This window comes from Cryptomeria japonica, chromosome 7, assembly GCF_030272615.1.
Source record: "Cryptomeria japonica chromosome 7, Sugi_1.0, whole genome shotgun sequence".
NCBI classification, from domain to species: Eukaryota; Viridiplantae; Streptophyta; class Pinopsida; order Cupressales; family Cupressaceae; genus Cryptomeria; species Cryptomeria japonica.
Genome location: NC_081411.1, coordinates 621,918,517 through 621,945,814, shown reverse-complemented (window position 1 = coordinate 621,945,814; position 27,298 = coordinate 621,918,517). Strand labels below are relative to the sequence as shown.

General features: G+C 38.4%; 1 protein-coding gene across 1 annotated transcript in view; it reads left to right on the top strand.

Moving 5' to 3' along the window:
• Positions 1 to 27,298, top strand: part of LOC131069234 (uncharacterized) — a 199,645-nt gene that overhangs the window by 65,128 nt on the left and 107,219 nt on the right. Inside the window, exon 3 of the mRNA XM_058004597.2 lies at positions 13,964 to 14,043. Coding sequence (XP_057860580.1) covers positions 13,964 to 14,043 — 80 coding nt within the window. The remainder of the gene's footprint in view (positions 1 to 13,963; positions 14,044 to 27,298) is intronic.

Sequence of the window (27,298 nt, the reverse complement as noted above, 5' to 3'; positions counted from 1 at the left end):
GTGAAATGACTTGGTGGGAATTAACCTTCTCAATTGTACATCTAGGCTATTACTAATGATTCTTGCCCAATTGATCATTCCTTTCCCTTGGATGATAATTTTTATAAAGAAGAACATCCATTTATCAAAACAAAAGGCTTGAGGAGCACCTATAACTTGGTCAAGCATGGTGATCAAATCCTTGAATTCCTCTTAGAAGTCAATTTGGTGTGGCCCATTAGGTATCTTGTTCAAGCAAGGTCTACTCTTTTGCAACCAATCCCTATTGATGATTGATAGGCATGCATCAAGATCATCTTCATAAATCGATCTGGCTCCTTCTAAACTTCTATAGATCATGTCCCTCTGTTCTGGTAGATGGAAGGCTTCACTTATGGCCTTTTCTGATAGGTAAGCAAGAACGGTTCTATCCTCGGCCACAATTGCCCTTGAGTGTGAATCGTAGTGCTTGGCACACTCAATCATTAGTTAATGACATCTAATTGCAGGAGGGAAGCCAGCTGCCTTGATGATGCCGCTTACTATTATCCTCTTGGCTATAGGTGATGGTTTGCCAATGTATGGTGCCTCACGAAACTTCTTCACATTGAAGTTCCCAAGATTTGTATCTCCAATGTTGCTCCACCGGGACGTAATCTTGGTCTCCAAGTCATCATTCTTCTGATCTTCTTTGATGAGAGCCTGCCGGGAGGAAGATCCACTTGCCTTGGGCGCTGCCATCATTCACCTATTTAAAATGTTCAAGTTAGGTTCTTGGTGAGTTATCAATGCATTGAGGCCTATCTACTTGAGCATGAATTGAACCTTGCATCTAAAATATGAAATCAATTGCCAAATAAGTCTGATTTAACTCTATACATGTACCCTAACTTGGATGAATTGTTATTTTCTGCCTCTAATCAGACCTGATTTATGATCTTAAATGCAGTCCTTACCTCTGATTTTGATGATTTGCTTTCAATTAAATGACTGGCACTACTTAATGAAATCACTATTTGGAATGCAAGTCTGATGTCTAATGCAAATCTGGGCTGTCCCAAGATGAATTCGCTGTATGATAGGCCTCTTTATTGAGCAAATTCGCTTCCACCTAATCTTCAAATGACAACTTCGCCTTCTTCAAAAGACCAGCCCTGCAATTAATGGTGAAATTGGCCCTATATACTGATTGAAAATCGGTGATGTTTGGTGGAGTTCACTGACCTGCTGGAATGATTCGCTGATCTGCTGCCAAATTTCTCTTTTAAATAGGAATTATGTTTTGAATTGGTGTTAAAATGATTCTTTTGATCCTCCTTATATATGTGATTTAGGGTAAAGGTGTGTCTTTTGGTGTTAAGGCCGACTTAATCTAGCAAAAAATAAAACAACAAATTGTCTTCCTCATGCTGGCCGACTTAACACATTAGAGTTCTCCTTTTAGCAATTTGAATTTTGAATAAGTTTAGGTGCCAAAAATGCTTGCCTTTAAGAATTTCGCTTTGGGTCCTTGGCAAGGACATGAATCTTGGAATTAGTTCGCTCTAGGTCTTTTGGAAGGACAAGGTCAAGTTAAAAGTTCGCTCTAGGACCTTAGGAAGGACAAGGTCAAGGTAGATAATTTGCTCCATGTCCTTAGCAAGGGCAGGACCTAAAATGAAAATTCGCTCTCCGTCCTTAGGAAGGACAAGGTCAAGTTAAATGTTCGCTTCATGTCCTTAGCAAGGACAAGACCTATAATGAAAATCGCTCTTTTAAATTTTCGCTCCATGTCCTTTGGAAGGACAAGGTCAAAGGAAAAGACTCGCTCCATGTCCTTAGCAAGGACAAGACCTATAATGGAATTCGCTCTATGTCCTCCCCAAGGACAAGGTCAAAATAAAGAAGTTCGCTCTATGTCCTTTGGAAGGACATGACCTTGATAAGAAAAATTATCGTCTTTGATCTTCACTTGGGCAAATTCGTTTTTTGATCATTACTTGGAGAAATTCGTTCTTGAATCTTTGCTTGGTACATCATTTGAAGAAGAATTTGCTCTAGACCCTTAGCAAGGTATGCCACTTGGAGGTGAAATTCGCTCTATGTCCTTTGGAAGGACAAGGTTAAGATATGAAGTTCGCTCCAGGTCCTTTGGAAGGACAAGACTTGAAGGAAAATTTCGCTCTATGCCCTCTGGAAGGACATCAATTCAACATCCGCCTTAGGACCTATCCAAGGAATTTCGCTCAATGTCCTTAGGAAGGACATGGTCTTGCTAAAATTTTTCACTCAATGTCCTTAGGAAGGACATGATCTTGAAGATAAAAAAAAAATCGGTCTTGGACTGCGGCAAGGACAAGACTTTGAGTTCACTTTAGGACCTTTCCAAGGACATGGCTTGAAATTCACCACTTTCTTTTACCTCATCGATTTGAGCCTTAAGTTTTCCAATCTGTCCACATGAAAGCATCATCAATTCGACCCTTAAGAACACCAATAGAGGAAATTCGCTTTGTGACCTTTGGAAGGACAAGACCTAAAACAAAAATTCGCTCTAGGACCTGAGCAAGGTACGGGGTCAAGGCATTTAGGCAAATTTCACTCCAATGAGGGACCGAGGTAAACGGTTTTGATGAAAATTTTGCTCTCAAGTTGGGCCAAGGTGGGCGACCTTATGAATGACTCTTCATTTAATACTTTCACCTAACTTTGCTTTACTTGTTCAATCTTTGAGTTCTTGATCTAGTAATCATTTTTGCAACACTTGATAACCCATTCCACTCCACTCACTAGAAAAGAGCATAGAGAGACTACTCCCAGAGAGGGCAAAACCTAGGGTCCCCATCTTGATGGGGCGATGTGTGATGTGGTCACAACACTGACCATGAAAATTAAGGGTATGTTTCATATAAGTACAAGGTGACACAATTGATGAAAATAATCAATCATCTCTCTGCCTTTTGCAATCTGCACTAATCAAGATATCTACAGCAGCGAATCTCATCACACCTAGCAGCGAACCTGATCACTTCATCATTGAGCGAATTTAGCCTACTTGGAGAACCGAAGTTATTCTACCTTGAGCGAGCTTACTCTAGGCAAGGCAAATCATCTCCTAAGTCTGTGATGCCTGCTGAATCTACTATCCTCAGCCAGCGAACATCATCCAAGATCAGCATATGACATTCTGAGAATTTCGTTCATATTCAGATCTGATCAGAGTTGCAGATAAGTGTGTACTTTGGTGATCATTTGTTGTGCCCTAGCTGGGGTAATTTGTAGTTTGGTTGTGCCCTTAATAAATATTGGATCTGAGATATTCTTGCTCGGTTTTTCACCTCCAAGAGGGAGGTTTTCCGAGGGTATTACTGTGTTATGTGTGCATTTCATGTTTTCTGTTTCTTACTGTCAATCTGATTGCCAAAATTAACAATTAGGCTGGTTGCACTTAGAAAAAACAGATCAGTCTGGTGGTAACTTTTAGAGCTTTATCTATCCAACAATGAGGTATAAAATATAACTGGAGGAATCATCAATTAATTAAGTTTATTGCAGATGTATTGTTTATTAGCTTTAGCCGCAAGAAGGTTCACATCTATCTCACAAGTATTAGCTTTAGCATTGTATAAATCTTCTAAGTGTATATACTCTACATTTGCTTTCTTTTTCTCTACAATTGCAAATTCCAACTCCACTGCTCCTCCATTCTGGACTGATGTTGTCTCATCCTTTATACCCTAAACGGTATAAAAAAAGTAGTTTTGATCTTTTTTCTTCAATTTTTTACCTTTTTTTGTAAATCCGATTTTTTCAAAAAATCGTATACTTTTGGTTTGCCGATTAATTCCCCAAACGATTAATGCTTCTTTGTTATCATTTACCAATTTAAATTGTTGAACAAGATAGATCTTGGTTGAGACCTTGCAATCATGTTAGATAATCATTGAAAGCATAATCCACAAAATAGATCTTTCGTACTAGGGTTGGGAACATTATCCTAATCATATTACATATCAAATTCATTAATGGAGTTCAACCATAAAGGGTTAGGATAAGAGTACATGATAGGGTGCCCAAAATGATCCTCTACCCTAGGCCCAAGAGCGGATACACCATCCCTCTTGGCCTCATGTGGCCTTCCACCATCTCATATGAGGTGGTGTACCTAGTGAGGTGTCATACAGCCGTTCCCCCACATCAGTGTTATGTCCTGTTGATGTGTTTTTTATGCACATAACAATACAGAATAAATTACCAAAGTAATATACCCTCTCTTGAACAAAATCACCTCAGATGCTAAGGATGAGATCAACTAATGTGATTCCAAGGTTTCTACATGTCAGGTCTTGACGAGTGGGTAAGTTCAGTGGTTGATGTGAATTGCTGTGTTTCACTTTGGGGACTTACGCAAATGTTTGGATTATCATGAATGATGCGGAATAGGTGTGCTGACAACTTAAGATTTATCAATAAGGCTCTGGATTTACTTCTTTCTAAAAAAAAAAAGGGGAAAAAAGAATAGGGTTCAAGAAATCTATTCTAATCCTAAGAATGTAGGGAATGATGAATGGATTTAGTGGAATCAAACCAGGCAAGGTCTCACAATCAGGTATTGACACAAGCTTAGTGCAATCATCTAAGGTATACTTAATGATTTTCAGACTATTACCATCAAACGAAGACACCATCCAAGTTGATGCTTGTCAACGGACGCATAATAGTTGAAGTTATGCTTACTCAAACTCCAGTTGACCACACAAGGCGCACTTACCAGCGGAAAGAGGCTAGTGGTATGGATTAAGGATTCCACACAAATATACTCAACAAATCTTCCATTCAATCTAACATACATGAAAATAAATTCTAATCTAAATTCTAATCTAACTTGGAGGAATTGAGAACCATGAATGCAAATACAACACTTGAAGAGCAAAATCACCAACAATTGAACAATGATTAGGATTCAAATAGCTGTAGCATATACCAACAATTCTACAAAAACTCTCTTACAAATGAGAGACAAAGGGGCATATATAGAGTCTCTTACAAAATGGATGGCCCAGATTGATCTAAGATCAACGGTTGAGATCATGCCAACAAAACCCTAGAATTGCCCTAATTAGGGTTACATAAAAAATGGTGCCACCAACATATGGCCCAATAGAAAGATACCTAGTCATCGTATAGAGAATCTTCTATAAGATTCCTCCCTGCATCTCTCTCTCTCTTAGCATACTCCAAGAATCTAGCCAAAACTGAATTTAACTCCTCCATGGAAATGCTAGGCAAGGTATCCTGCTGTAAATCAATCACATCCAATGAATCCGAGCAAGCATTCAAAGTGTTCTCCCATTCAGGTATGAGCTTCTGCGAATTATGAACATGAATCAACAAAGAGACCAAGTCATCTATCTGACTCTTCTACAAAGGGTCCAACTGGCAAAAATACATAAATTTTATCTTGTCTCTTAATTCGGCTAAGTGTAAACCACTAGCATCACTAACATCAACACCCAATAATTCCTCAATCGAGGCAAGGATTTTCATCTGAATGTCCTGAATTAATCCTTCCATCTCCATACAACTTGATTGGGCGTTCTCATAAGCTGATTTCTTCAAAGCTAGTGCACAATACCAGCCATGGAAATTATATATGTCTCCACTGTGCACAATGTCCTCGCTGACCAAAATGGAATTAGGAACCTTCTTCAATGCCAGGAGGCGTGGAATGGTCTTCTCTTGGATAGGCCGGAATTCTTCCTAAACTCCCTCCAAATACTGGATCCTGAATACAAGCGTTGTTGTCTTATCATATGCTTGGACAAACTGAGTAAGGAAATCATCTGCCTGCCTTCTTGTGCTTTCAATCCACTTTTCCACCTTTGAGTGTGTACCTCTCGCTACCTCGCAGTGTGAATGTATTCCATGGTCAACTGCAATAGGGGAAATAAGGGTGGGATCCCCACGCCTTGTCCCTGCAATATACTCTCTGAGTCTAATATTTTCTTCTTTGTACTTTTCATTCTCTGCAATCGCTGTGTCTAACTTGGCATTGATTGCTTGGAGGTTGTCACCAATCTCCTGAAATTCCTGCCTTGCAGATGGATGACCAAGGGCAATTGAAGTGATCTGGAAATCCATGGGAGTAGCAGTGTCCACTGTCACGCCTGGTCTAGGAACAGCAATCTGCGCAATCCTCATTCCTGTCTCATCTCTAGCTATGTGCGACAAAATCTCCGCTCTCTTTGGCTCTTTCTTCTTAGCACTCCTAGCTAAGTAGTCATCAATATCCTCAATAGGTTGTACTTCTATCATTTGTTACTTTTCTCCATACTCTTCCTCAACCATTCAGGAATAGCGGTCATCTCCATACCATCATCAAGACATATTTCTTGATCAAGGTCCTTCAGTGCCGAGATAACTTCATCCTTATCATCAGGATTATTCCCGGTCCAATCATATACATCATTTCCCAAACTAACTTCCAAAAGGACAGTAGGGGATCCCGGCTGGTCATCATTCTCATTAGGAGGTACAGATGTTGCTGTGGCATGAAATTCCTGAGTATTCTCTGGTAGTATCACTGTGTTGGAACACTGCTGAGTCTCGTTATTCTGTTCTGTTACTTCAATCACTTCGATTGATGAGACACTGGGAGGGGGTGAAGGAATGATAGTCTTCTGTTTCTTCTTCACATCCTCAATCTTCTTCTCTCTAGCCTTGACTTCTCCATGCATGTTCTTCCTTCTTTTGGGAGCTTGACTCTCTTCGTTTGCATGAATCCTGACATCACTGACAGTCCTCTGATCATCCTCGGAAGTAGACTCTTCCGTCTTCATCCTCTCATAAGTGAAGGGAACACCCATGTCAACTAATCTGTTCATTTGCATATCTACCCATGTACGGGAGAAATTCAAGACTTCTCTCATCAATATATTCAGAGTCAGTCTCCTCTGACTCTGACCAATTTGGCAATAGGATTGCCTTCTTCATTTCATTCTCATAATGTGGGTGTGTATGATCTTTATCATCTAATACCTGATCAGGGATGAGGAAAAGTCCACACTTCCTCAAGAAATCCATTGACATTCTGGACCACATTCTTCTCTTTACTGCTTGTTCATCCATTAAGTTAGCCCAATAATCCTCTATGTCAACCTTGTGAGTGAACTTCTCTCTTCTGATCCTTCCGACCTTCTTGTCTGGATCAAATCTTTCTCTTTTCTTGTAGGTAGCAAATTTGTAGAATGCAATCTCCTCACCTGCAGTGTTGGCAGCTATGGCGGATTGGCAGACCTCTGACGTCTTCCCAACTGAAATAGGGAATGCCATTCCTGTCCTGTGCTTCTCTCTCTGGATAACATCGAACTCAAGAAGCTGTCTTACCACTTCCAACAATATCATTCTGTCAGTAGGATACCTAGGAAGCCTGTAGGGTTCAGATTGAAACCCATGAATCCTGAGGTATGTGAAAGTGGGAAACTGTATATACCACGATCCATATTTCTCTATTAACTCTGTTGCCTCCTTGGACAATCTTCTGTGGATTTCGCCCTGCAGCATCCGTGTGATGTACATAGTGAATGCATCATTCACTCTTTTATAGTCTTCAATTCTGTGCATACTCAACTGGGGGTAGCATTCATAACTCTTAAATTGTCCTTGCCCATTCCCAACTTCACCTTTGCATATTAATCCTCTGTACGAAACAAACCGTGCAAGTAGGTACACCAGGTAAGAAGTCATGGCAAATGACTTGGACCTCTCTACATTCCTCAACTGAAAATCCAGATTGTCGCTTATGATCTTAGACCAATTCACTAGTGTCCCTTTAAGACAATCCTGGATGAAGTAGAACATCCATCCATGAAATATTGCTCCCTGCGGCATTCCCATCACTCTGTTGAGTAGGAATATCAAATCACTATATTCCTCCTTAAAATCTACGCACATAAGTGTCTTGGGAGCCTTGGAATGATGATTTCTAGGTTCAATCATCCATTCTTTATTAATTAAACTCTTGCATACACCCATCTTCTTCGTGTATCTGTTTGCATAATCTTCCTTGGTCACATCCTTCATGTCTGTACTGCGTGGAATTCCGAATACCTCAGCAATGGCATCCTCAGCAAGGTAGGCGATGACAACACCCTTCGGACTCTTGATCATTCTTGTGAGCGGATCGTAACATCGTGCACACTCTAGGATCAACTCACTGCACTGTATGGATTGTGGAAACCCAGCGGCATGGAAAATGCCACTCTTCATAATATTCGCATATGCTGGAGAAGGAACCTGATCTCTGGATCCGAACATCCGACGCTGCATCTGGTCGAAGTCCAGGAAATGCATGTTGGTATCAGTGATCTCCTTCCATCTGGATGAAATCTTGAACTCTGGATAAAATCCAATCTCAAACGTCTTCAGCAGCTCTTTCCTTTCCTTGTATCCTGACTTCGACATCGCACCTGTACGAAACTGGAAGTTAGTCCTAGGATAAAAATAAATACTTGTAATAAAATTCCTGACTTTCTAGAGATTTAGCTAGTTTAGAGCATGAAGTCAGGAAAATAATCCATACACTTGGTAAATTTTAGCAATTACGTTCAATGTGTGACAACACTAAGGCATGGAAGCCTTCCATAAAAATTCATTTATACCTCCTTACGCTTAGAAAATATGCAAGCAAAGAATGCAAAGGAGTATACCGGAAAGGTTGTGTTTTCACACAATGAATGTCTGAAGACACCTTCCGCAGTCAACAATGGAGGTCAAAATTCTAAAGACAACCAGCAAATTCAGACTTTCAAAATATGTTGTAATCTTCAAAATGTGCATAAAATCAATAGAAATCAGTTTTATTGATGAAAACAATCATTTTCTGGAATGTAAGTATGGCTGGTAAAAATTAGTTTTCTGAGGACAAGTCTGAAAATCGAACACTTCAGACTTACCAGCACCTTGCAAAGTGGTTTAAATCCCTGAAAATGATGAAAAATGGCTTAGGAAACAGCCCCAAGCAAATTCGCCAAAATTGGTTAGGTGGCTGGAAATGAAATTTCTGAGGACAACCGCCTAACAATGGAGTTTCAGACCTGCAATAGCGATAAAATGGTCTAAAAAGTGCACAGAAAACTCCACGAAATGTCTCCAAATGCTAAATATTTAAGTTAGAATTGGCTGGGCAATAAAAACTTAAGTTTGAAAATTAATGGCAGCCATTAATGGAGGTCAAAATCTGAAGCAAACCTCAGATCTGAAGCGAATCAGCAGGCTGGAAATGATGACAGCCAACAAACATGCATGAAAAATCCACCAAAATGTGGCCTCCAAGCAAATTCGAAATTTTCCCAAGTCTAGCGCTAAAATGGAAATCTGAAAATTGATGCCAATGGTAGCTCGGATCTGCAATAATGGAGAATGGCAATAATCTGGAAAAATCGCCCAAGTTGGGATTGAAAACCCCAAACACAAAAATTTGCCTGCCTTAGCAAAAAATCGAAATTTTCAAAATTCTGAAAATTGTTGTTAATGGCAGCAATCTGCAAAAATGAAGGTCTGAACAACAATCACAATGGTGGAGGAAAAATCGCCCAAGGTGTCCAAACACAAATTCGCCAACTTTCACCAAAAAATGCTAAATTTGGAAAAAATCGCCAAACTTAGCAAAATCGGAAATCTGAAACTGGTCTTTAATGGCAGCCAAGAGAAATAAATCAGCAAGCTGGAAAAAATGGAGGAAAATAAATCCTCAATCCCACACTTCACAAAAATGCCTTGCTAAAAAAATTCGCCCAACTTGAAAAAAATCGCTCTCATGGAGACACCTGGCAGAAATAATAATAAAATAATGCTGAAGTTCCTCTCATATACTTGCTTTCAGCTCCAACTTTCACCACACAAGCAATGTGGGATAAAAAAACACTTGTATAAATACTTGCTTGGTGAAACCCTAACTTGCTTCTAGAAGATTCAAACATTTAATAATTATTGCAAGTTATTAAATTTGCTTTTAAATTTTAAATAATCATTTAATAACTATTTAAAAGCAATGAAAATGGGGCTTTTATTTAAAATATTGCAATTTAAATCCAAAATAAAGCCTCCAGGGGAAAATCGCTATAGGTTGGGATTAAAAAATCCCTTCAAAAATCGCTTAAGTGTCAAAATTTGCCCCATAGGGGAAATTCGACCCATGCTTGGATAAAAATCCATGCTCAAAATCATCAAAATGCACATAAATCACCCTCTAGGGGAAAATTGATAGGAGTTTGGACAAAAATCCAGACAAAATTGCACTCAATTTGCAAAAATCACCCCCCAGGGGAAATTCGATGGGTGTCTGGACAAAAATCCACACTCAAAAATCACTTAACTTGAAAAAATACCTCCCTGGTGGAAATTCGACCTCAGTCTGGACAAAAATCCGGACTCAAAAACTCTTCATAATGTTCCCAGTGGAAAATCGATCCCTGTTTGGACAAAAATCCTTACAAAAATGCTTAGGGGAAAATCGATCCCTGTCTGGAGAAAAATCCAGACAAAAATCCTAACTTAGTTGTCACAAAAATCCTGGTGGAAAAACGACCCAGGCATGGAATTATCCTTGCACTCCAATCCGCACTCCCAGGGGAAATTCGATGGGTGTCTGGATAAATCCTGACACTTAGCCAAATTTTAGCATTCTCAGGGGAAAATCGCTCCAGGTGTGGACAAACAGTGGGGGAAATTAGTGGCCAGTATGGATTCCAGGGGAAACCCATGTGTAGTATGGATTTTGAGTGGGGGAATGGGTTGGGTAGTCTGGAATGTGAGGGGAAAATCACCTCTAGCATGGATTTTGACCCTTTAACCCTTGGAATATGGATTTCCCTTAGGATTTTAACATTTTAACCACTCAAAATTACTCAGCGACTTTAAATTTAACTGGACTTAGACTAATTTTCCAAAAATATGAGCGAAACGCCAGGAAAATGTTGGAACAAAGTGCGAAACCAACTTAAATATTACCTTAGGAGCGAGAAAACAACTCCAAAAGGTTTGTGAATATCTAAGCACTTTAAAATTATTGATGCGCGTGTTTTAAAACACGTTAATGTTCAAATGCTCAAACACTTAGCAAAACTTAGGATAAAAAAAAATATCATCTTTTGCAACTTGATCCTAACACTTCAAAAACCCTAGACGGCACTAGGCATGATCAAAACTCTGAGACTTGGGCACGGAAAACGCAAAATTGCCCACTAAGCAGCCAAAACCCTAACCTAATGACGCAAGAAGCTAGCAAAGAGGGGGTCCCCGTTAGCAATGGGGCGATGTGTGAAAAGGTCACAACATGTCCCCACCATGAGCAGCACAAGAGAATTGTCTTAATTTTAAGACTTCACGATTTTCTTAATCGAACCTAGACATCAATCTGATCTTGCCTAAGATCAATACAAGTTACAGCACTAAAAGTGATTGGTTAAGAAATAAGAAGCTGAACTAGGGTTTAAATGCTTTAATAAGTGAAATTTTGATGTTTTGAAGGGCAACCTGAATAACCTAAGCAAAGAAATAAACTAGGGCCGACTCAAATGAAGAACAATTGATGAAGGCCCGACTTGATAAGACCAAGCCACAAATTGGTTAAAATAGCTAATTATTTTAAATGATCGGACTAAGTGAAAGGGTGCATCCCTCCGAATGAAGAGGCATTACCCCCAGCCATGAAGAAGATCAGTTTGAGAGAAGGCATCAAAAAAGGATGATCTGATATATGTGAATCAGATTAAGGCATACAACCATTGTGCATTACATTAGTGATTTGGTATGAAGTCTAAATGTTTTATACAATCAATCTTCCTATTCACATTTATGAAAAATGATTTCTAAGTATTTTATACAATAAATCTTCCTATATTTATTTATAGATATTGATTATAATAAGATCAATGCTTATATTATATTTCTACATATATACTTGTATTTATTCCATAATCAATGAAATGTAAGGTTGGAGGAAATAAGCTAGGGAGATGCGGTTTATTGAATCCCTCGAACTAAGTAGACCACCCCAAGGGATGGAATTGGTCATAGTTGGATGTTCTTGCCGCTTGTGGGCCGAGAGGCGAATAGATTACCATAAGGGATGGAACTGGTCATAGTTGGACGTTCCTTCCGCTTGTGGGACAAGAGGCGAGTTGCCATGATTGAATGTTGCATGCTCTTGGGCTTAGTGGGTTGGGTAGTTTAATGGCGCCCTTTTGAGTTTTCCTACCAAACTAAGCTATGATTGGTTATAGGATAGTTAGCTAGTTATAATGCTTATCATAATATGCTTGTTCACTAATCTATGTATTTGTTAAATATCTCTCGAATTATTAATAATTAAATGGATTTCACATCAGTAGGTCAGTCCCATAAATCATACCTGAAGCACAAATGAGATTAAGCTCATAATCATAACATGATAACTAACATCATTTCCATTTCAATTTCATTTCTATGCATTTGAAATTAACCATCTAATTTATCAATCACGTACATATAGTTAACCATTTAATCAAACACACAAGGTGATGTCCAATAGTCTCATCAAATATATAAGGAATAGTAAAGGTAGCAAAGCTCAAGTGGTGACATCCACTCCTTGCCCAACTTGTTTGAATCATTCTGATTTGGCACGTAGCATCAACAATGTTTATGTGATTCATGTGAACATCATGCCATGTTTGATCATGCTTCCGTAGCTCGCACCATGTTAGTATACCTTTCTGTGCAATATCTACCTTGAAGAATAACTGTGACATGTGCAGGAAGGTGATCCATTAACAGTAATTTAAATCTAATATTTCCTAACGATTCCAGATGTAACTATCCTTATAAATGTGTTCTATTCATCTGTAACATCAGTTTTGAGAGACTAGATGAGTAACATGAGTTACATAAAGTCACAGCATAGATGCAGCGAGGTAATAGAAAGCCTTATACCATCAAGGGTATTTCATGTACATAACATACAAATCAATACAATTTTTTTCTTTAAATAATATTGTTTTTCTTGCATATCACTCTCTTATTGTTAGTACTACCTTATTGATAGTACACTTCAACATATAATACGTCTAGATTTGTATAGTTAAGAGTGTTGTCTTTTAGAGACTCCTTCGGTTCTTCGAAATGCGCCTCTTGGTTTCACTTGTACATCTTAATGTAAAAGAGTCATCTATGTTCCATCACAATCGATGTTCCTTTATGTAGTACATACTCTGATTTTCAACAACATTTTGTAGGAAGTTTGGCTATAGCATTCCTCAAAACTCAAACAGTGTTATCCTAGGATGTTCTACATTTAAAAGGCAGATGTTATTCATTGCATGCTTTCATTTGAAGCAGGGGCACACATTCAAAAGCCAAATGCTTATTTATTTACCATCTTCATTTGAAGGAGTCACCTTTTATCAATGCCAGCTCTTGATAAACTCCAGATACTTAAGTGAAATGCACTTTTATTGTAAATGAATGGTTGTACTTTCACGAACATGAGGGTTAAATAAAGTCCATTCATTATAATTGGTAAATATCACTCACCCTTATTATCATTCATGTAAATGAATAGTTGTACTTTCACGAACATGAGGGTTAAATAAAGTCCATTCCTTATGATTGGTAAATATCACTCACCCTTATTATCATTCATGTAAATGATTCTTCCATGTGTGTCAAGTTAATTTATGTGAGATTTATCTACATTGTGTAGGGATTCTTTAAGAACTCCGCTTTTGTTTAGTTCATGTACTGTTTCTTTCATTTGTCTAGAAGTATATTTTTTTACGTGTTTTGGAGTTTCTTGCCTTATTTCCCAGCTTATCGTTATTCAAATCAAACGAATAAATATAATTTGCCTGCTGCAGTATTGTTTAAAGGAAGATATTTTTGAATTATTAATGATACTTGTTGATGCTATTCATAATATAATTTGTGTGATAGAAATAGTGTGTTGATAGATTGTCAATTATAACAGTGGGGTATGTGAACCGGTTAAACATTCCAAGCGGCTTGGTGGGAGCTTGTCGCCTTGATGTAGCCTATAAACATTTCAAAGTAAGTTCATTATGGCTGCTAAGTTCAATTGTTGGTTGTTTGCATTAACAGCTAGGGAATCTTAAAGATTAAGTGGTAATTGTCATCATTTCTTTAGATGTTCTAATCCATTTGGATGCGTTCTAATGTGCATATGCTGAAATGCATATAGAAGTGTCTTTATAGTATGAATATTTGTGAAAAAACTAAAGCAGTTTAGCGATTTACATATATCTTGCTGTTGTTTTCCTTGGACATCTCGCTTTCTGAAAGAAATCCACTACTACCTTGCTTCTAATATATGTTTTACCCAACAAATTTGTCTAATGCTAGAATATCAGTGCATGTTCTGACGGGAAGATGGAATTGAAGTAATGTTTCAATTGGTTGATAGTTGTTTTGGATCTTACCAATTTTTTCATATTCTTGCTAGCAAGGCTCTGAATTTTGTTTTTGATATGGTTGCTTTCAGACTGTATGAAAGAACTAAATGCAGATAGCCCACTGAAGGATTATAAATAACTAATGATTAAAGTCCTATGGTCTTATCATTCTGGCAAAGAGGGAACAAAATAATTTTTTTGTAAGAGGAACCTTTATTTTTGGCATTTTAATGTGGTAGTTCTGACTTTTTTCAACATTTCTTTTTCACAAATGATACTTTTAGTAAGGCTTTACCCTTTGAGGGCAGTGAGAAAAACAGTTGAGAGATTTTTTTTTGATTGGTTAATTTGAGGGGGTCAACCATTTCTTGGCCTCTATGGAGTGCAATGGAAGCTCCAACACCCAGCAAATATGGGGTTCAAACCTGCAAATGCGGTGACCCAGCAGGGGCACAAAGCCTGTGATAGCCCTATCTAGATATGTAATTATATACAATAATTGAATACTTTCAGTTAATTGCATAAATTGTATACATGAATTCGCATCTAGATTTATTATTTATTCTATTGAATTACACTTGTCACAATATATGTTACATATGAATGAATATCATGCTGTTGGTATATTACATACACTTCTATTAACTATTGGTTGATTATGACTACATTAAGTTAATCACATAATGAATTGTTTAATGATGAATATATATTAAATCGGATTGATCATGAACCTTACACGATTCATTATCATCGCTGTTTATACTTAAAATTGCTAATAGAATTTACTTCCACCGTTTTTGTTAATAGCTAATCATCCGATAGAAGACGCTTCTACATAAAGACGCGTTTTTTATTAGAGTCATGACTTATGAAGAAATCGTTGGAATTCATATATCTTAAGGTTAGAAATCCGATAAAAGGGATGGAAAATAGACGTGGGGAATCATCAGAGATTGATATTCAGGGATTATTAGATCCCAACAATCTGCTGAAACACTTTAGCCTTACACCGCAGAGGCACTGTGAAGAACAACACAGACAAAAGTCCGACCTGGCAAATCTATTAACGGGTATGTGGAGAATACCTTCTTTATACAGCATTATGAACGGGTTTTTTATATAATCAAATATATATAGGAATACACTACCACCCTTATTATTATCAGTACTGAGGAGAAGAGCAGGGATGCGGTCAGGGAAAGGCCTGTGTAAATCCAGCCAATGAATTGTCCCAAGAAAGTGTAGGGATCAGCGACCCTGAGCACCTTGCGGGCGGGGCCCAAGAAAGGTTTAAGGGCTTGGATCCGACAACTTGAGGGAAGCCATTGAGTTTGGTGTCAAAGCAACCTGTCTCCAACTTGTATCTTCTCTCAGACTGGGCAAATAATAAGACTGGCATGTTACTAATGATTTATTAATATTTACAATAATTAGCATCTTGTATTTACCTATTGAATTAAGTTAAAATATTACTTTCCTTTCAAGTTTCCAATTCATGTACAATGAACATAGTATAATGATGACTAAATTGGTAAAACTTACTTGGGGACATTACAATTGGTATCATACCCTCTATACTGCCATCCCGTGCACAGTAGTTAATGCAAGCCTACCAAAGGGCCCAAAGGGCATTGGAAAGAGAAAGGAGGAGGTTAGTAACAAAATCTAACTGAGAATCATGCAATTCAATGGCAAAACTAACCGGTGAGGAAATGAGGTCATTCATGGAAATAACAACCAAAACACTAATGGAACAAAATGAAAGAGCCCAAGTCCTCATGGAAACCTTGAAAAACATGAATGCTTCAATTAATGATCTTAGACCACACTCTAGTGGAAGGAACGCTAATACAAATCAGTCCGAGAATAATAGTAGGTCATCCACATCCAAGGGGAACAACCCATCCTTCCTACTTGTTGGTGTTTGTCTTATCATCTACCAAACATTAGAATAAGATACACGAAGGTATTCTATCCTCTCCTGAAAAATCACTACTGATTCCAAGGTCTATATGTGCGAACAAGTGACTTTAGTGAAATAGCTTCTTGGGTAGTGTATGCTGAAAATCTCGAGGGGGACTTACGTTAACAAATGTCTTTGAACTGTTGGACTTAGACGGATTTAGCAATTTTAGGCTCTGTTGTGACGTTTTCACACATCGCCCCATTGCAAATGGGGACCCATGTTTTTTGCTTGTTTTGCTCGTTTTCGCTTTGCTTTTTTTTTTAGGGTTTTGTTAGTTTGTTAATTGTCTGGATTTAGGGTCAAGCCTTAGGGTTTTAATTACCGTCTTTTCGGACCAAAATCCAGTCAGGTTTTGGGAGCTTTTTGAATTTCCTTTTCTAGAATGCAAATTTTGAATGCAATGAATTTGCCAGAATGGTCTAATTTTCAATTGGAATGTTGATGCAGAGCTTAAATTTGTCTAAGTGTTGAAGATGAAATGTGAATTTTTGTCCAATTGAATATTTTTGACCAAATTTTGACTTTTTTGAATTTTGATCCTGGGCATTGGAATTGATTTGTTTTCGCCTCGTGCAGTGTTAAAATGTGAAAAATCTTGTTATTTTGGCCTGTAGGAGCAAAATCGCTCCTGTCCCTCAGTGAAGGACGGGAGCTCAATTTCAAATATCTCATCATCCTTGCAGAGTCCAGACAAATTTTACGTTTGAAGTAATGGAGAACGACAAGATCTTTCCATTGAATATAAATTGAAGATTTTCATGAGCACAGAAAGGCCTCCAGGAAGAAAATCGCTCCTGTCCCTCAGTGAAGGACCGGAGCTACAATTCAAATTTCGTCTTGTCCTTGCAAGATTTTGAAAGTTTAATGATTTGAGGACGTCCGAAGGAAGACGCTTTGCCAAATGAATATAATTTGATATGCAAAAACGAAGGAGAATGACCTATATTGACCATATCGCTCCTGTCCCTCTCCAAGGGACCAGGGCGAGGTACCTTGTAGCTCTCGTCCCTCTCCCAGGGACCAGAGCGATTTCCTTCATTTTGCAAAATCCAGACAAAGGTCAAGGCAAGTTTACGTTCAAAAACAAGGAAAAACATGAGATAAATGCGTTGAATATAAATTGAAGATTTTTGGGACGTCCATAACAGTGCTAATTGCCTAAATCGCTCCTGTCCCTCAGTGAAGGACCGGAGCTACAAATCCAATTTTGCTTTGTCCTTGCAAGATTTTAACGTCTTGACGATGTTAGAAGGTCCAAAGAGGTGCATTTTATCAAATGAATATAACTTGAAGTGCTGTCGGGGAGATCAACAGGGTAGCAAGTCCGGCTTGAGTGAGGTCCTGATCCTGAAATTTGGCTAAGTCTGGAATGTCCTGATCCTGAAATTTGACTAAGTCTGGAAACTGAAAAACCTCCAAAAACTAGATTTTGCAATATAACTCCTGGAGGTCTGAAACCACTCTCAAACATCCTGAAAGTATATATGGAATATAACTTAAAGTATAAGAAAGAAGAAACATAGAAGGAAATGTCACTTATACTTAAATGTTATATTCCATTAAAATTGTCCTGATCGAGAGTGCGAAAAGTCAAATTTCGCTCGTGTCCTTCTCCAAGGGTCCAGAGCGAAATGCGCTCGTGTCCCTCTCCAAGGGACCAAGGCGAATCGCTCGTGTCCCTCACCAAGGGACCAGAGCGAAAATGCTTAGTTGAGCCATTCCTGACCTTGTTTGGACGAATCGAGACATCAAAGGCATGGTGAAGGACGAAATGAGCATGATAGAACATCCAGACTTGATCAAAAAACAATGAAATGATGAAGTTTTGCCTAGAGGGTCAAATTCGCTCCTGTCCCTCAGGAAGGGACCAGAGCGATTTTTGTTGTAGATGATTTTCTCGCCAAATTTCAACCGATCTCAAGGCATGAATGAATGAAAGGAGGCATTGCGAATCCGTTGAATATAATTTTCGAAGGTGATGAAGTGAAATGAGGCCCATAAGAGCAAAATCGCTCCTGTCCCTCTCCAAGGGACCAGGGCGATGAGGTACGTATCTTCCCACTTTTTCATTTTTGGGCGCTAAACAAACATTTTTTAAATTTATTTAAATGCTAGAAAAAAATCGATATTTAATTAAAAGCATTTAAATAGCGCATGGTATGTATTTATTAATTATTTTTTGCCTTTGTAAAAAATCGAAATTTATTAATTAAAAATAAAGGCATTTAATAATTAATTATTAATTTAATAAAAATCAAAAGGGAGCGCTTGGGTTTATTTTGTCAAGGTCGGCCTTTGTTATTTATTAAAAATCATTTATAATTGCTTTATTATTACCAAGTCGGCCTTAAGGTAAGTATGAGGTGAGCGCTATAAAGGGAGGGTGAAAATCTTCATTTTCACATCATCATTTTCATCTCTTACATGCGATTTGAGGAAGACAAAGGAGAAATGCGATTTGGAGTATGCAAAGGAAGGCGCCAAGATCATTCAAGGGGAGGAGCGAATTTCAAAGGGAGAAGTGCGAAGTTGTGTTCAAGGAGGTGCGAATTTATATCCAAAGGAAGGCGTTAGTACTATCCAAGGAAGTGCGAATTGTCCAAGGCATTGGAGATCACGTTAAAGACTTGAAGGGTGGTGAAGTTGATAATTTGAAGAGGAGATCATGTTGAAGACTATTTAATGTCAATTTTGCCTAGGCGATTTTGTCCTTTTTGCATTCTAGAGTTAAGCTCTCAAAGAGGTATGACGATATGGATTTATTGTTTTAATTTTGAATTTTGATTGTCATTGCCTTAATTTTGGAATTTTGTTTTGCCTTAGCTCAGTTGTTTTTAGGAAATGATTAATAAAGGACTTATCATTAAGTTTCCTAAAAATTGCTCTCTAATTTATGTTATGTATTGCAAAATCATGTTACTAATTTTGAAATGTTGTGTAGGCGTCAAATGGAGGTCTCTTCAAGGAAAATCAAGCCGGATCCAGGACGGTCTTCGCCGGGACGGTCTTAGCCAGGACATGGGCAACCTCTTTCAATCCAGTGTTCCAAGGCGAGGTACATCATCCTGCACATCAAGGACAAAAGGAGTTAGAACAAGAGTTAATTAAAGATAGCCTCTCAACGACATCAAATTGAATATCTAGCAAGCTTCAAGTGTCAGATGAGGTGGCGTCCTAGTCATCATTTCTCCAATCAGTGAAGTCCATCTCAACATGTCCAGATTCAATGTACTTAACTCATGGAAGGTGGCACAAACTCCGTTGTACCTACCCCGGCTATCCATTGGTCGATTTTTCTAAAAGGGACATGTGTCCAAGCAATACAATTTTATCATTGGTCAAGCATTAAATGTTATGTAATGGTTGTAACAAACCCTAATTAGGGTTTTCATTGTAAAATCTTGGCCATTGATCTTGAATTGATCTAAGCCATCAAATTGTATTGTGGGCACTATATAAGCCCAGGCATTTCATTTTGTAAAAGGAGAATTTTAGATGATTAGAGAGAGTTGTAAATAGTTGGAAGAGTTAGAATATAGTTGATAAAATAGCAATTAGAGTAGAATAGGAGGACAAGGCAAGAAATTGTTGCCATTGATTGTAAACAAACTCCATTTTCATTGAAGTAATGGTGAAATATGTCGTTTTCTTGCAATTTGCATGGTTTCTTGTTGAAGTCTTCAATCTTAGATGGTAGATAATTAGATGAATGGAGGAAGTGTGATTGATTGATGGTGGAATTCGTACATCCATACTACTAGCAGTTTGTTGATTGCAGACTCGCCTTGCGTAGTCAACTGGAATCATTCAGCCTAAGCTCAATTTCAATTTGTTGCCTCTTCATTGATATGCATCAACTTGGATGGTATCTATGCCTGCGGTGATAATTTGAACATCATAAAGCTCCCCTTAGAAGATTGCACTAGTCTTGTGTAGATGTTCCATTGATGTCAAAACAAGACCTAGTTAGAGTTTCATCAAAAATCAAATCATTGCTCCTACATTCTTAGTATTAGGATTAGATCCTCTTTTCGCCCTTATCCTTTTTCCATTTTTTTCAAATCTAAGTTAGTAAGAGCCTGTGTCCAGCAAAGCAGATCGGAAGTTCAATGTAAGTCCCCTTGTGATTCCAGCAAATCACATCATACCACTGGAGCTTGTCCACACGTGGAGACCCCACTAAAAGAACCTTGGAGTCTACCTAACTGATCCTTTACGCGAATCTTCAGCAGTTAGAGACTATTTTCTCAAGAGAGGATAAGATACCCTTAGGTATTTTATTCTGTGTATGATGGTGTACAAAATACACGTCAACAGAATTGGCGCTAGAAGGAGGGCTTGTACGTGAACTCCAGATTCTATCACTTCAAATTTACGGAGGTTATCTCAAGAGCTTTTGTCCCTCCTCCCGCGCACAACAGAATTGGCGCTAGAAGGAGGGCTGAGCATTTGAACGTCAAATCCTGAGAAGCGCTTGACAGTGAACACGAACTCTTGAATCCAAGGAAGATCGGTGGAAAGTTTTTTTTTCTCAAACACTCGAAGGAAGGTGATCGCTGGATCGTCAGTTGGACTTACGCAAGAGGGAATCAAGCTGGAACCAGTTGAACGTTCAAGTTGAATCTGAGATATTCAAGATCTCTCTTATTCCAGAAAATCCAAAAAAAGTGAAAAATAGAAAATCCAAAAAAAAGTGAAAAATTGAAAATCAAAAAAAAATCAAAAAATCAAAAAATCAAAAAAGAAAGATTTCTCAATGGAGCGGCAACAGTTTCACGAAGAGCAACAAGTTGATTTTCCTGAACTTTGGTGGAGGTTAGATACGCAACTTTATCCACGAAGATTGTCCGAGTTTGCAAGACCAGGGCAGTGTCGAGTTCATGAGACAGAGGAACATGATGAGATGCATTGCTTGAAGTACTTATCAAGGATGGAATCGGCAGCACAGGGAAAAATCTTCTTTTGGGATGTCCCTAGGCCAAAAACGGAAGAAGGCAACTTCAGTGTCCCAGAGACTAAAGATCCTCTTCTAAGCTTCATGTGGATGATCGAGAGTCAACTCGTTTTGGATGGTGAAATGCGTCTTGAAAACATATTGCTACCATTGTGGTGTAGAATTCACAACTCACCTCACTCGGAATTTACTTGCTCAGTATGTGAAATGGCTATCAATCAAGTCAGAAACCAGTTTGGAATGCCAACTTTGTCCGAGGAAGAATGCATCATGAACAAATCTTGGAGTGCACATCTCGCAGCCGAATTCAGGAGAACCTATGAACAGGACATTGCTCCAGCATCTGAATGTGAGAAGGATCAAGTGTACGTTGACGATACCAATGCACCTGATGATCAATGTATTACAATGAATAGCCTGCCATGCCTTGCACCTGAAAAGGAATACTATGAAACAAAAGTTGAAGAATCAGTTGAAAATACTCAAACAAAGGAAGATCTAGGAGTTGAACAAGCAACTAAAGGAAAGGACGACTCATTCCTTGAAGAATTCTCACTTATGCTACAAAAGGAGATCCTTGAAATTGAATTGCAGGAGTTTTCAAATGGCCTCATTGAAGAAGACAATCAAGTTGAGAATTTGAACAAAGAGATACAAATCATCATAAGTGAGCCCAGATATGAAGAACAATTCAAAGGGGCGCTTGAAGATTTCATCACTCTTATGCTATTTGAGGAAACATTGAAGGATCTTGTAGAGGAAACACAAATGGAATTACTGCCAAATTTTTTTCTAGATAAGCAAGTTACTGGGAGTGATATGATCCACCATCAGCTCCGACCTCCCGAGACTATACTTGAAGAAGAAAGGCCACTTGAGATTATCTTTGATCCACTAGAGGAGATGTTTGAAGATCAGTCCATCAAGGAGACTCTCATTTTTGAAGATATGCTAACAAAATTTCATGAAGATGCCTGGTTTATGCAAGATATCTCAGTGAAAACAAAGAATCTTGAGCTATTCGAGGGGGCGCTGAGCTTGTTTCAAGAGGAACTTCCTAATCAAGATCAATATGTTGTGGATACTCGTGGAATGATTCGTCATCAATGGCGACCTCCTGAAGCGGCTGGTGACCTCGCTTTCAACAATACAGTTCCGTCTGAGCCTGAAATATGCCAGGTTGTTTCTTTCCTTAATCCTAGCCTTGAAAGTTATTATGATTTTGATTATGGGGATTTTGGGAAAACAACTTGCATTTGGATTGATCATGGTCCTAACGAATTACCTCAGTTGATCATTTTGAGTGAAAACTTGCTTGAGTATGAGAGATGCATGGTGAGAGTTTGCCTTTCTGTATTTAAGGATGAATTTGCCCGATTGAGAACCATCACGTTTGCCATGCTCCTGTTGCACAACCTGAGAAATCATGTAAAGTCATGTACATATTTTGCTTCTTTGAGTCGTGTCGAGTCTAGGAATCTTGTATATAGGTTTAGAGTAGGTTTTCTTTTCGTGTTTTTAGATTAGAGGTCTTTTGAGCCTTGTTCTTAATTCGCCTTGAGTCATTTGACTCATGATCTAGTGTGGCTCAGGTAGTTTAGGTAGTTTGCTTTTGGTGTGCGTTTTAGTTTAGTTTGCTTTGGGTCGGTCTGTCGGTCGGTTTGCTTTTGTTTAGGTGTCTTGAGTGGGAGCCTCCATTTTGTGAGAAAGGCGTTTGTGTTGTTGCTCACACACTGGCAACATCCTGGATCTTATGTTAGACTCATTTCTTAGATATCTATTCATGAAGTGTTTGGAATCCGAGGTTGTTCCTCTCCAGTTTTATCATCTGATTAGGACCTGTATTTGACTTGGAAGGGAATCATTTTCTGTGTCTTGATGCCGACATCTGTTGATTACTATATTTTCACACATTAATAGACTCCGAGTCATTATGGTTTTCAGGCAAAGCTGTGATTGGTGAAAAATCTAAAATCTGGCTTCAGCGCCACCGCAATCCTCAAACCCTAGTAAGCTTCACTGCTTACGAGCCAAAAGGAATTGACGAAGAGAAAAGCAATATCAAAAGGAAAAAATGAGAAAAAAGAGAAAACGAAAGAGAAAAATGAAAAGAAAAGTGAAATGAAACGAAATATCAAAATTGGCTAAAGGGAATATGCGAGTAACTCCATCGGGGCTATAGACGCCTGGCTGGCAATGGAGCAATGTTCGTGAGCTTGCGGCGATAACCTCGTCGGGACTATGGACGTCTGACTGGCAGCGAGGCTCTATCCAGGATGCTTTTGAAGTTTAGATAAACTACGTAGCTAATCACAGGGGAACCTGAAAGTTATAGTTGTCTTGTCGAGAGGAATGAATACACTTGCACACACTTGGGTAATCAAAGACTAAGTGTCTAGATTTGGTTAAAGATTCTCCTTCTACTTTGAGTGCATTTTCTAATCTCTTGATGAGCTCGGTTGAATTTTCCAGAGGTTCTAGGTGTCGATTGAGTCTTTATCTCTGAAATGTTTTTCAACATTTATTCAAGGTGGCGCTAGATGTTGTGACGTTTTCACACATCGCCCCATTGCAAATGGGGACCCATGTTTTTTGCTTGTTTTGCTCGTTTTCGCTTTGCTTTTTTTTTTAGGGTTTTGTTAGTTTGTTAATTGTCTGGATTTAGGGTCAAGCCTTAGGGTTTTAATTACCGTCTTTTCGGACCAAAATCCAGTCAGGTTTTGGGAGCTTTTTGAATTTCCTTTTCTAGAATGCAAATTTTGAATGCAATGAATTTGCCAGAATGGTCTAATTTTCAATTGGAATGTTGATGCAGAGCTTAAATTTGTCTAAGTGTTGAAGATGAAATGTGAATTTTTGTCCAATTGAATATTTTTGACCAAATTTTGACTTTTTTGAATTTTGATCCTGGGCATTGGAATTGATTTGTTTTCGCCTCGTGCAGTGTTAAAATGTGAAAAATCTTGTTATTTTGGCCTGTAGGAGCAAAATCGCTCCTGTCCCTCAGTGAAGGACGGGAGCTCAATTTCAAATATCTCATCATCCTTGCAGAGTCCAGACAAATTTTACGTTTGAAGTAATGGAGAACGACAAGATCTTTCCATTGAATATAAATTGAAGATTTTCATGAGCACAGAAAGGCCTCCAGGAAGAAAATCGCTCCTGTCCCTCAGTGAAGGACCGGAGCTACAATTCAAATTTCGTCTTGTCCTTGCAAGATTTTGAAAGTTTAATGATTTGAGGACGTCCGAAGGAAGACGCTTTGCCAAATGAATATAATTTGATATGCAAAAACGAAGGAGAATGACCTATATTGACCATATCGCTCCTGTCCCTCTCCAAGGGACCAGGGCGAGGTACCTTGTAGCTCTCGTCCCTCTCCCAGGGACCAGAGCGATTTCCTTCATTTTGCAAAATCCAGACAAAGGTCAAGGCAAGTTTACGTTCAAAAACAAGGAAAAACATGAGATAAATGCGTTGAATATAAATTGAAGATTTTTGGGACGTCCATAACAGTGCTAATTGCCTAAATCGCTCCTGTCCCTCAGTGAAGGACCGGAGCTACAAATCCAATTTTGCTTTGTCCTTGCAAGATTTTAACGTCTTGACGATGTTAGAAGGTCCAAAGAGGTGCATTTTATCAAATGAATATAACTTGAAGTGCTGTCGGGGAGATCAACAGGGTAGCAAGTCCGGCTTGAGTGAGGTCCTGATCCTGAAATTTGGCTAAGTCTGGAATGTCCTGATCCTGAAATTTGACTAAGTCTGGAAACTGAAAAACCTCCAAAAACTAGATTTTGCAATATAACTCCTGGAGGTCTGAAACCACTCTCAAACATCCTGAAAGTATATATGGAATATAACTTAAAGTATAAGAAAGAAGAAACATAGAAGGAAATGTCACTTATACTTAAATGTTATATTCCATTAAAATTGTCCTGATCGAGAGTGCGAAAAGTCAAATTTCGCTCGTGTCCTTCTCCAAGGGTCCAGAGCGAAATGCGCTCGTGTCCCTCTCCAAGGGACCAAGGCGAATCGCTCGTGTCCCTCACCAAGGGACCAGAGCGAAAATGCTTAGTTGAGCCATTCCTGACCTTGTTTGGACGAATCGAGACATCAAAGGCATGGTGAAGGACGAAATGAGCATGATAGAACATCCAGACTTGATCAAAAAACAATGAAATGATGAAGTTTTGCCTAGAGGGTCAAATTCGCTCCTGTCCCTCAGGAAGGGACCAGAGCGATTTTTGTTGTAGATGATTTTCTCGCCAAATTTCAACCGATCTCAAGGCATGAATGAATGAAAGGAGGCATTGCGAATCCGTTGAATATAATTTTCGAAGGTGATGAAGTGAAATGAGGCCCATAAGAGCAAAATCGCTCCTGTCCCTCTCCAAGGGACCAGGGCGATGAGGTACGTATCTTCCCACTTTTTCATTTTTGGGCGCTAAACAAACATTTTTTAAATTTATTTAAATGCTAGAAAAAAATCGATATTTAATTAAAAGCATTTAAATAGCGCATGGTATGTATTTATTAATTATTTTTTGCCTTTGTAAAAAATCGAAATTTATTAATTAAAAATAAAGGCATTTAATAATTAATTATTAATTTAATAAAAATCAAAAGGGAGCGCTTGGGTTTATTTTGTCAAGGTCGGCCTTTGTTATTTATTAAAAATCATTTATAATTGCTTTATTATTACCAAGTCGGCCTTAAGGTAAGTATGAGGTGAGCGCTATAAAGGGAGGGTGAAAATCTTCATTTTCACATCATCATTTTCATCTCTTACATGCGATTTGAGGAAGACAAAGGAGAAATGCGATTTGGAGTATGCAAAGGAAGGCGCCAAGATCATTCAAGGGGAGGAGCGAATTTCAAAGGGAGAAGTGCGAAGTTGTGTTCAAGGAGGTGCGAATTTATATCCAAAGGAAGGCGTTAGTACTATCCAAGGAAGTGCGAATTGTCCAAGGCATTGGAGATCACGTTAAAGACTTGAAGGGTGGTGAAGTTGATAATTTGAAGAGGAGATCATGTTGAAGACTATTTAATGTCAATTTTGCCTAGGCGATTTTGTCCTTTTTGCATTCTAGAGTTAAGCTCTCAAAGAGGTATGACGATATGGATTTATTGTTTTAATTTTGAATTTTGATTGTCATTGCCTTAATTTTGGAATTTTGTTTTGCCTTAGCTCAGTTGTTTTTAGGAAATGATTAATAAAGGACTTATCATTAAGTTTCCTAAAAATTGCTCTCTAATTTATGTTATGTATTGCAAAATCATGTTACTAATTTTGAAATGTTGTGTAGGCGTCAAATGGAGGTCTCTTCAAGGAAAATCAAGCCGGATCCAGGACGGTCTTCGCCGGGACGGTCTTAGCCAGGACATGGGCAACCTCTTTCAATCCAGTGTTCCAAGGCGAGGTACATCATCCTGCACATCAAGGACAAAAGGAGTTAGAACAAGAGTTAATTAAAGATAGCCTCTCAACGACATCAAATTGAATATCTAGCAAGCTTCAAGTGTCAGATGAGGTGGCGTCCTAGTCATCATTTCTCCAATCAGTGAAGTCCATCTCAACATGTCCAGATTCAATGTACTTAACTCATGGAAGGTGGCACAAACTCCGTTGTACCTACCCCGGCTATCCATTGGTCGATTTTTCTAAAAGGGACATGTGTCCAAGCAATACAATTTTATCATTGGTCAAGCATTAAATGTTATGTAATGGTTGTAACAAACCCTAATTAGGGTTTTCATTGTAAAATCTTGGCCATTGATCTTGAATTGATCTAAGCCATCAAATTGTATTGTGGGCACTATATAAGCCCAGGCATTTCATTTTGTAAAAGGAGAATTTTAGATGATTAGAGAGAGTTGTAAATAGTTGGAAGAGTTAGAATATAGTTGATAAAATAGCAATTAGAGTAGAATAGGAGGACAAGGCAAGAAATTGTTGCCATTGATTGTAAA